The 10652-nt window shown below is 40.2% G+C and overlaps 1 protein-coding gene across 1 annotated transcript; it reads left to right on the top strand.

Annotated features, from left to right (window-relative positions):
* Positions 1 to 1915: 1915 nt before the first annotated feature.
* Positions 1916 to 6186, top strand: cbx2 (chromobox homolog 2 (Drosophila Pc class)). Its single transcript, XM_028599404.1, has 5 exons — positions 1916 to 2001; positions 2092 to 2135; positions 4273 to 4338; positions 4635 to 4704; positions 4781 to 6186. The coding sequence occupies exons 1-5, from the start codon at positions 1930 to 1932 to the stop codon at positions 6143 to 6145; spliced, it is 1617 nt and encodes a 538-aa protein (XP_028455205.1). The 5' UTR covers positions 1916 to 1929; the 3' UTR covers positions 6146 to 6186.
* The last annotated feature ends 4466 nt before the right edge of the window (positions 6187 to 10652 follow it).

Raw genomic sequence — 10652 nt, 5'->3', positions numbered from 1 at the left:
AACTATTTTTTATATGTTGTTACTGTTTGGATTGGGTAATACGGGTAAAAACAATATCACTATTTTAGGAATACTAATATTGATATTAATGTCACAATATGGAAATTGTATTCAAATTCACTTTATAATATTTCAGTTGATTCTTCTGTAATCATTCAGACCAAACTCTTACACACATGTAATATGACATGATTTTTAATTTAACTTAGGATTTGATTGTTAAATCATCAACAGAATTCTGTAAAACAATAAACAGTATGTTCACATCATTTTGATACAATTCTGCGGAAAGCTGATGAACAATAATATGTATCTCTCTCTTTGCTGTGTTTCAGATCCGAAAATTCAGAGCATCTTCCAAAAAACGAAAAGACAAAACAAACTTCACTTTGATCGTCACACAAAAAAAGCACTCGTGCTATAGTCTGACAACAGAAACAGCCGCCTGTGTGGGCAGTCTTTCTGGGTGATTCTTTTTAATCTCATGAAAGGAAATGCAGGAGGAACCCAGGAACAGAGTTGTGCATAAGCATTTGGGTAAATTTTTTGTTCAAAAACGGAGATTAACAATTGAACTGGGGAATTAGAATCAAATTAATAAAATAACGTATCAGCTAAATCTGGGTTTTTATTTTTACTTTACTTATGGTTACGACGTTTGCCTTGAATAAGAGCCTCCTAGAGCCATGAACATAATGCAACTATTTGTCTTTTAATTGCTGATGTAGATGATGTTTTAATTATTTTTAAACCCCAAACAATTACAAACAAGAAGCCAGCATATTGAGTAAATAATGCGAAGTTAAAAAGCAATACAATTAAGGTAAAATAGGTAACTCTAATAAAAACAAATAATATGTTTCAAGATCTGATTTGAGAAGAAAGTGGTGATTATTTGATCACGTCTATGTCTCTACTTTCACTTACAATATGTGAACCGTGTATAATAAGATGTGAACGTGCTTGACGTGCTTCGACCAGAGGACGGTGGCTGCCAAGGGACATACTTAACCAACCACATTCTCAGTTGCCCGCCTCTCTTCGTGTTATGTTATCAAGTTAACCACGAAGTCACGAAACTTCCGGTTACGACTTTCAAAATAACACTATGCTTGGCGAGTTTGTGGGACTTTTCCCCAACCATCAGACCCCATTTCTGTGTGTTTTATTTTTATCAAATACAAAACAAACATACATACAAATGCTACAATTGTAAAGTATCTTTAAGGTAATGTTACTTTTTCTAATACATGTGTTGGTGGTATTTTTTGGTTGTTTTGTTAAAATGGCAATGCATAAGACAAATAGGCTGTTTTATGGCACACATTCTTTGGCCAATGAATGCAAGTCTACATCTAATAAACTGTTTAACTATATCTTGAAAAACTCCCTTTCACTATATAAGCATTTTATTCAACTTCCATTGTGGATATTTTGATATTAAATGAACAGCATGTTTTATTACATTTAATTATGATTTGAATTAACTGACTTTCTAATGCTTAAATTACAAAACTAATTCACTTACTGGCTAGTTTGCTTGCTGACAAAGCCAAAAAACAGGTTTCCACATACCTCGGTATGGTCGGTGAATAACAGTCACAATAAACATTGCAACAGAAAGAAGAAAAAAAACAGTTAATAAATGATAATGAGGAAATAGGTTAAATCTTATTTTAGAGTAGGTGAACAAAATATGGACCACTGAGCATATGTATTTTGTTTACAACATTATTACTAAATAGACCTGCACTCGAATAAAAAGTTAGCCAGACCAGCTGAATCATAATTTCCACCCAAATAACTTTCTACCTAGTAATAGCTGTATTTTGAAGGCAAGGCTGTGAACATCCGGTCCTGCCCTAGCGTAATGCGACGATCTGGACGCACCTCTTAGTCTTTTGATAAAGGATTCTTGTGAAGGCAGACATGGAGGAGCTGAGCGCCGTGGGAGAGCAGGTTTTTGATGCGGAATGCATTTTAAACAAACGGCTGAGAAAGGTCAGAGCTGTGAAACATTGAAACGTTTATCCGCGGTTGTTTTCTCTCGGCTGCTTTACAAACGTTCTTCCGCTCTTGGTTTTCTTTCAGGGAAAGTTGGAGTTTCTGGTGAAGTGGAGGGGGTGGTCTTCTAAGTAAGTACAAGTGGGGCTGCTCAGCCCGAAACAATGAAAACAACAACAACGTGTCGCTTGTTGCTTTCTGTTAAACTGTCCGCTAAACCCTTATTTGTTTTACTCAAATTGCCGAGTCCGAACAACAACGACGACGCGAAATCATCGCATTGGGTTTCTATTGGACACTTTGTTCTTAATTATCTTCAAAATCTGCCTTTTATATTTGATTTCTTTTGTTCATAACACCTCACATTTGAGAAGTAAGCGGAAAGCCAAAGCAAACACTTTTTAGACTATATCGGTTTTTATCTTTCTGGTTTTTCATACCTCCTATTTAGCTAGTCGTTATGTTTTTAGTAATTTTATTCCTTACTTTAAACAAGTTATTAGTGTGTGACTCAAACACCAATCAGTCTAATTTGCGAGGACTTTTGAGATATTTTGATTAATAACTATTTTATAGCCTATAGTTTTAGATTCGTTATATAAAACCAGAGTCTACAGTTATTTATTTATTTTTAGTTCGCTTTTATTCAGCATTTATGTCGCTGCTTGCAAGGCTCCACTCTGCCTTCATTTCTTGTCACTTGCCCTTTCTGTTCACTCCACATTGTTGCTGTAATCCACCATCAATGCACACTATTGCCTGCCAGCTCCATGGCTTTCTGTTAGAACCACATCCTTTGTGTGTGTGTGTGTGTGTGTGTGTGTGTGTGTTTGTGCGCGCGCGCGCGTATTGTGTAAAGGGTGGGGGTTGATTATTTCAGTGGTGACAGCTGATCAGAAAAGGCTATTCAACAAGTAATGAGGAGAGAGGTCATTACAAATGCATGTAGTTCAGATCACTTCAAGACAACACACAATGGCCTGTTTTGAATTTTGTTTCTGCTGCAGTTAAGCAAGTTTTTAATTCTCCAAAATGTGGACAAATAATTAGACACTCAAACTCGGGAAAGGGAGCTTACAGATGCATTGGTTTTCATATCTAGAAAAAGTATAGGCCTAGTACAGCCATTTAAAAAAAAACAAAAGCACTGGACCACAATGTGCAGGTGCCACAAAGAAGCAAAACAAGATTATTTTTGCTATCTAAAATACACTCCATGCGGTGCCATCACCAGTGCATCAAAGTTAGGCTATTTTCATCACTTCCCACACATTTCACAGCACTTCTACGACCTTAAAATGTTCTTCCTTCCTGGTGTGTTCATGTTTTTCTCCAGAGATCAACAGTCAGTTTTGAATCCGTCTTCACAGCAGTTTATAAGAGCCCTGAAATTACTTCTTCTAACCATTCAATATTTCCTTTGTCATACAAGTCTAAAGGCCTATTATCTATCTGTGTTTATATTCTCCTTTATCTTTCTATGCCCTTAGTCTGTTAATTATGGTGTTTGTGTATACTTGCATGTATTATGAATCAGTGTTCTTGATGTGTGTGTAAAATTATTGATACAAATTGTGATATTACATTGACATAATTTATTTCCTGTAATATGCTGCCTGGAGAACGCCATTTTCTTCACTTTTCTCCCCTGCGTCCTCTTTTTTTAGCCTTGGTAAATTGATCGCAAAGCTTGTTCCATTTCACTTCGGAAGAGGGATTCAAAACCAAACTACTTTCTCACCTCTGCACAGCCGGCCAGCCACTGCTTAAAATGGGTGTGATTGTTAGATGTTTCAGACAGTAAAAAAAACATTAATCAAGATGCAGCCTTCTGAAATCCCCGTTGGAAATGGTTTCGACGCTGTTAGACAAACCAAGTAACGATTCTCAGTTCAAATCCCTTACACTGCATATCAAGCTTTCCACTGTGCTTGTTTGATGGTTAAATTAGAGTGTACCTATCTGTGGACACAAGCATAATAGATTTGAGCTATTTGCCTGTTTTGAGTGGACTTCTTCATGGTCTTTCTCAGCCAATCCTTAAATAGTTTGTCTCAGGAAACACACAGGTCGTCTATAGTAAGTTCACGGCTGCTGGAACACCAGAGTCCTCTGTTTCTGAAAGAATGAACAAACTGTTGAACGGTCTTTTTTTCTAAATTTGGGGTCCCTGCTGAGGCTGGAGGGTACATCAAATCTTGCTGGGCCACCATGCTGCTTTATTTTGAATTAATACTGCAATGTGTAACACTTGTTAATTTATTTCAGACACAACAGCTGGGAGCCCCAAGAAAACATCCTTGACCCAAGACTTTTGGCTGCATTCAACAAAAAGTGAGTGTCCTTATCGAGACATTGACCCATCAATGAGTGGAGTTAAACATTAGCCTTGTAACACTCAAACACGCGTTAAGTGATATGATTTGGTGGTTTATGCAATCTCAATAAAAATGGCATATTTTACCAGCATTTTTTAGGATTGCATTAGAAAGTATAGCAAAATCTGAAACCTAGAAAAAAAATGTAGACCTAATTAATACACTGAAACAAAAAATGTCAAATTTAGTCACAAAACAGTCAAAATCCCCCGCATTCGTTAACTTTTTTTTTTTTTTTTTTTTTAAATACAGAGAGCAAGAAAAAGAGCTTCTAATGCGCAAGAAAGGGAAAAGGCCGAGGGGACGACCACGGAAAATCCTAGTAAGTACGATTTAACGCACAATGTTATTCTTTGTTGGCGTAGTACACCGTATCTGACATCTGCTCTTCCATTTAGGAAAATGTGCCTGAAGCTCCAAAGTCAAGCAGCTCTTCATCTGGCTCGTCATCAGCGTCCTCCGATTCCTCCTCCTCGTGCTCCTCCTCTTCATCCTCGTCAGACGACGATGATGATGACGATGACGACGACAACGGCCACGCTAAAAAGGCATCCCCGGGTGTCAGAACGCGAGACCTTCACCCTGTCCCTCAGAAGAAGGCACAGATTGTTGTCGCAAAACAGGAGCCCCCAAAGAAGCGAAGCAGGAAACCTCAGTCCACTGAAGCCAAGGAATTTCCACAGAACAAGGGCCCTCGCAAAATCCTTAAGTCATCCAAAGATACTGATCTTCCGGGGGCGATCAAGAAACCCGTTCACCCAGCGAGCTTCACCTTCATGGGTTTCCCTCGGGGCTTGCCTCGGGATACATTGGGTGGTCAGAACAGGAGCCCTCTGACCCAGGGCGGGGCTGTTAAAAACTCTGTGAGCACCGTGGGATCCTGCAGGTCGGTCCAGCCTGCCTCCCCCTCCCTGAACAAATCCAGCCAGAGCAGGAATGTTGCTGAGGGTAAACTGTCCATCTCCAGTATGAGCAGCGGGACAAGTCTGGATTTGAAAGCAGCTACTGGTAAATCAAAAGGGGTAGCGGCGTTGAATCTGAATGCATCCAAACACCTCGTTCAAGGAAGCACTCAGCATACACTAAGCTCCCCCAATGGACAAAAGAAACCCCAGGCCCCCGTGTCAACAATGCAGCGGATACCCATTACTAAAGCAGTGGCTTCCTTACCATCGAAAAATGCCTCCTCCAATCAAGGTTCTGGCCCTCAGCCACTCAACCTTCAGAACAAACTGGTGCAAAGCAACGATGCTCCTGGAAATGGCACTACTCCAACGTCAGGCCTGAGAAATGCAACAAACCCAGCAAGGAAAACCACCGTCTCCCAGAATCAGGAATACAATTCGCCTAAGAGTCCAGCAACCCCTGGAAGACTTCAGGCCAGAAAGAGCCAGCCTGGAGCAGACAAGGCCAGGGAGGCGACCGAAATCCAGACCCCCAGAGTCCAAGGCAGGCTGGACAAGAGCAGTGTGCAGAAATCCTCCACCGAGGTCCAGAGCCAGCAAGAGAGATCGGCCTCCAAAGACAAGAAAGCCAAAATGAATGACATGAGCACAGGCGAAGAGGAGAGCAGCTCCGACTCGGACCAGGATCCTTCCTACGTTGGACAGGATCGCTCTGTGGCGGTCCAGAACCAGGACTGGAAGCCCACACGTAGTAAGTTAGAACATGTGTTTGTAACGGATGTCACTGCTAATCTAGTTACTGTCACAGTCAAGGAGTCGCCGACCAGTGTGGGCTTCTTCAGCATTCGCAACTACTGACAGGACTCCAGACACTGCAAACCAGATGGGCTTTGAAGCAAACGGGGAGGGGGGGTTTGGGTTCTGTAGGAATTAGATAAAACCTTTGGCTGGAGAATTCCTGAGAAATGCATCAGCGACCGGAAGTCAATTTGCGCTTCATCTTCTTTTAGTAAAAGACCAGTTTTTAGGTTTAAAAAAAAGATAACAAAAAGGACAGAACACCAGTTATTGATTGTGATTATTTATTTGCTCATGTCTACAAATTGTTCAAGAAATGGCAGCGGAGGAAGGGCAGTGCCCACCGAGGTGCAAGGGGCTGTGTTTTGGTCAAGTTTGATGAAACTAATCTTTTTGGTTTCAGTGAGTCCAAACTTGCGTCGTAACTGGGGTCCTGGAGAAAAATAACTTATTCATTCATTCATTCATCAAGTGTCAAGACAAAACTCCAATGCCCCGTATAGGTTGGAGGTAGGATCATTCATGTTTATCTCTTCTGTGTTTTCTCTGTTGGTGAAATCTGTTTTGTTAGAACACACACCACAGCAGATAAGAGGAATGTCTTCATGATGAAAGGGTAGGCATGAGCAGGAGGCGTAGCTTCTTTTATGGGTAGGAGACCTTTAGTTCATGTGTCAGTGTTGTAAATCCATATCAGTCAATAGCTAATGTAAACCAGTTTTATTTTTTATTTTTAGTATAGCAGTGTTTATTTTTTTTAACTTTTCATAAGTTAGCTACCTCGTTTTTTTGACGTTTGCTGCAAATGTATATTCATTTCTCGGGGGATAGGAAAGCCTTTCTCTCCAGGATATACCATCATTGTGTCCATGTCATTTTTATTCGTATAGCTCTAAATGTATTGTGACTCTCATGCTGTATAAACTTGTCAGTACCAGCAACTAGCTCCAGCTGCGGACAACGTCTTTATTTTTGGTGTAATGAAAAGCTCCATCAGAACAGCCTCTGAGTTGAACTGGGCGCACCATTATCGTCTTAAAAAAGACGTTTCATTCCACAGTACAGCCAGCTTATTGGCACAGTTTCTCCAACCGGGCTGAAGCATGTGGGGAGCCAGATACAATATCTCAGTGTTCAGATAAGACTCGGCCTGAGGTTTGCTCTTCTGCCTCTGCATCACTTCTGGACTTCATTCACCAGCAACTCTACTCTTCTCAGACCTGTAATTAATATGGACAAACGCCAGAGAATAGGTGCTTGTGTTGACATGACGGGATGATCTCGGTCAGTACACCTGACGACGACGCTCCCTCAGTCTGTTGGAGCTTTCCCCCCCATGAGCCTTTGAGACGAGGCAACCGCTTTGAAACCACTGTGGGAAACGGCTGGGTGTAGATAAAGCTTGACAATAAACCGCTCCGCATTGTTTGTCGCCGACCACAAAAACACCAGATATCGTCGGGTCGGTTGCTGCTGGTGTTTCAAAATGTCGAGGACTGAAATACCAGATATGTTTTGTTTTCTTGTTTTTCTTTTCCTTGCAGCTGCAGACGTCTAATTTTTCACCTGCCTGCATGGGTTCAGGAGCTGCAGGCCCGGCCTCCCAGAGAAAAAAAAATAGATCTTTATGTGATGTAACGGAAAAGAAACCACAACAATGTGCGCTACTTTCTGCTCCCTTGAGGAGTTCAGCAACAAAGCACTTCGACTGAACTCTTCTGTCTAATCCTGCTCTGCAGACTGTGCCTTTTCTTTCTCTCAAGGACTAAACACAAAGGCATTACCCCAAAGATAGCTAGAATTTCAGGTTGTTCAATAAAGGAGTACCCGTAGAGCAGAGCATAGAGACTGCACCATTTTCATGTTCTTGTCTGTATTGTTTTGAAACTGAAAAAAAGGAAGACTTATCACAAATGTATGCAACAGACACATATGTGATGCCTTAATGAAGCAATAGAGTAAAGATATTGAAGTAGTTTCCATTCAGGACCAGCTGAAAACAAAATGTGTGAATTGTCATTACAGGTGAAAAAATATTTTGTGCACAGCATTATATAGTGCAACTGTCTTCTTGTCAATGTAGTTTCAGAATATATTTCTTTAAAGTCAAAAAACATGCACCAGGCAGTAGGTACAGTTTAGTCTAGGCACAGTCACAATGTCATTTGTCCCTACCATGGTATAGGCAATGGGGTAGCGCACGGTGTTTATATGAGAATGCTTTTTTTATTGAATCTGCTTTTCTTAATTAATGAACATAAGTATGTTTCCAGTTGTGATCTTTTTTTAATTTTAGATCTACTAATCATCTCAATGGTATGTTCTCTTTACAATTTATTTATTTCAAATTTAAGAGCCTTTCAGGGTAGGACAGTGTCATCAATCCTTGTATTGTGCCACTTGTCAAATTGACTGACTAATAAATGGTACAACCTTATGTGTGACTTGTTTGTTTTACCAAACATTTGCTGGTTCCAGCTTCTAAAATGTAAGAATGTGCTGCTTTTATCTGAGTTAAACGACTGTAAATTGAATATGTTTGGATTTCGGAGTACAAAATGAGCAATTGGAAGGCACCGCGCTGGGCTCCTGCAGTTGCTATTGGACATATTACAGACTGACCAATCAGTTACACTACTTCCAGCGCGTTAGCAGTGTAGGTGTAGTCTTCATTAGCACCACTGCTAAATAAATCACATCTATTACGGCGGAAACAAGATGACAGAAACTCCGTCAAGACTTTTTATCTCGTCTCCACTGCAACTCGTGGACACATTTACTGTAACAACCACTAGATGGTGCTGTTATATTTGAAGGCAAAGACACCGAAGAGTGCTTCAGTTTCTTAATTAGCCATAATTATAATATAATCTGTTCATGTTATCTGTTCAACTCAGTGCATGTTATTATGCAGCAAACAAACTCACTTTTCTGATTCTCTTATGTTAAAAGCTCCCACTACAGTTCCACTTTAGTATTTTCTCTATAATAATAGTACAACAGCATTCACTGATATTTCCTATATAGTAAAAGACATACAATGATACAAACCGCATCAGGTTTTTGTTCTCAACATTGGCTCGAGTTTTAAGTTATCTACGACCACAGTTTCTCATTTCAAGAGCTTGCCATGACAAATGTAGATGTCCTCGGTTTCCACTTCATCCTCATCTGATGATCTTGATAATATTATAAACCTGTACATGCCCCTGACATGCCAACACTTACTGTATGGCCAGTGATTGAATTTCAGCCGCTCATTCCATTTGATTTGCCTCGGCTCTGTGTAGATACTGAGTGTGGCTTGGCTATGCAATACCTTGTGTGTCTCTAACCCACAAACATGGACCCCAGAGCTCCACTGAGGACAGGGGAGGCAACTGCAGAGTAACTCAGCTTTTGATTTGGCACTTAGTCTCGCAAATCAAATAATCTCTTAGTAAAAGCAGAGTGGACAGAGGACAATACAGCCAGTCTGTCTGTCTGGTTTCCCATCATTCCTCAGCTGCCAGAATTGGCCATTTTGTTGTAATAAATGGCTATTATCACACTTAACTCATGACCTGTAATCATAACAGATCAGAAAAGCGCTATGTTCTCTGTACAGAAATGATTGGCTGATTAATTGTTTAGTCAAAAGACAGAAAAATAATTGACAATATAACAATCTATTAACCGTTTTAAGTGACATCAATTCAAAGCTTCCCCAATCTGAGAATCTGCAGCTTTTCCATACCTCATATCATTATATACTGAATGTCTTTAGGGATCTTAACTGTTCAGACAAAGAAAATTATTATTGAAGATGACACCTTTGGGTTCTGGGAGTTTCCAAAAGATATAGATTATTCATATTTTATAAGCCAATTTCTTGTATGTAAAAACTGAATCCACAAAGTAAGTAGTTACTATAACTGTTGAATAAATGTAGTGGAATAACAAGTACAATATTTCCAACTAAAATGTAGCACAATATGGAAATACTCAACTAAGGTGCAAATATATCAAAACTGTAACTAAGTACAGTACTTAAGTAAACAGAAGTAGGTATAGTAGGCCTATATTATGGTTCTCAGTAGCATACATGTGGCGAAAGTGGTGTAAGAAGCTCATTTTACAGCATTGTTATTGTTCTGCTGAAGAGACTAAATGAACAAGAAAGTCTGCAGCACCTTTCAACACACAGACACCCCTCTCCCTCTTTCACCACCCCTGTATTTACACACTCTTAAAAACACTGTCACACAGCCTGACTAACTGACAGAAGTTATCATTACACAAAGCACTCGATTCCATAATTTATAGAGATCCCCGTCCCAGTCATGTGGAATTCTCCCAAAATAAATTCAAGTAAACACTTACGCGACAAAGAGGCACTCACAGTGGCCTGGTATGCATAAACAGTATGAACAGTGTGACAGTGTAATCCCAACAACCCCCCTACCCCCCACCCCCCCAGCCCAACACATACATATACCCAACAACCCAGCCTAGCACTGACTTCAGGCTGGGGTTGGAAATGAGCCTAAACCCCCACCTCACCACCAGCGCCGATGCACCAACCCCG

The sequence above is a fragment of the Perca flavescens genome, chromosome 15 (assembly GCF_004354835.1).
Source record: "Perca flavescens isolate YP-PL-M2 chromosome 15, PFLA_1.0, whole genome shotgun sequence".
NCBI lineage: Eukaryota > Metazoa > Chordata > Actinopteri > Perciformes > Percidae > Perca > Perca flavescens.
The sequence above is the reverse complement of the archived record's forward strand: the minus strand, read 5'-3'. Positions and strand labels throughout refer to the sequence as shown.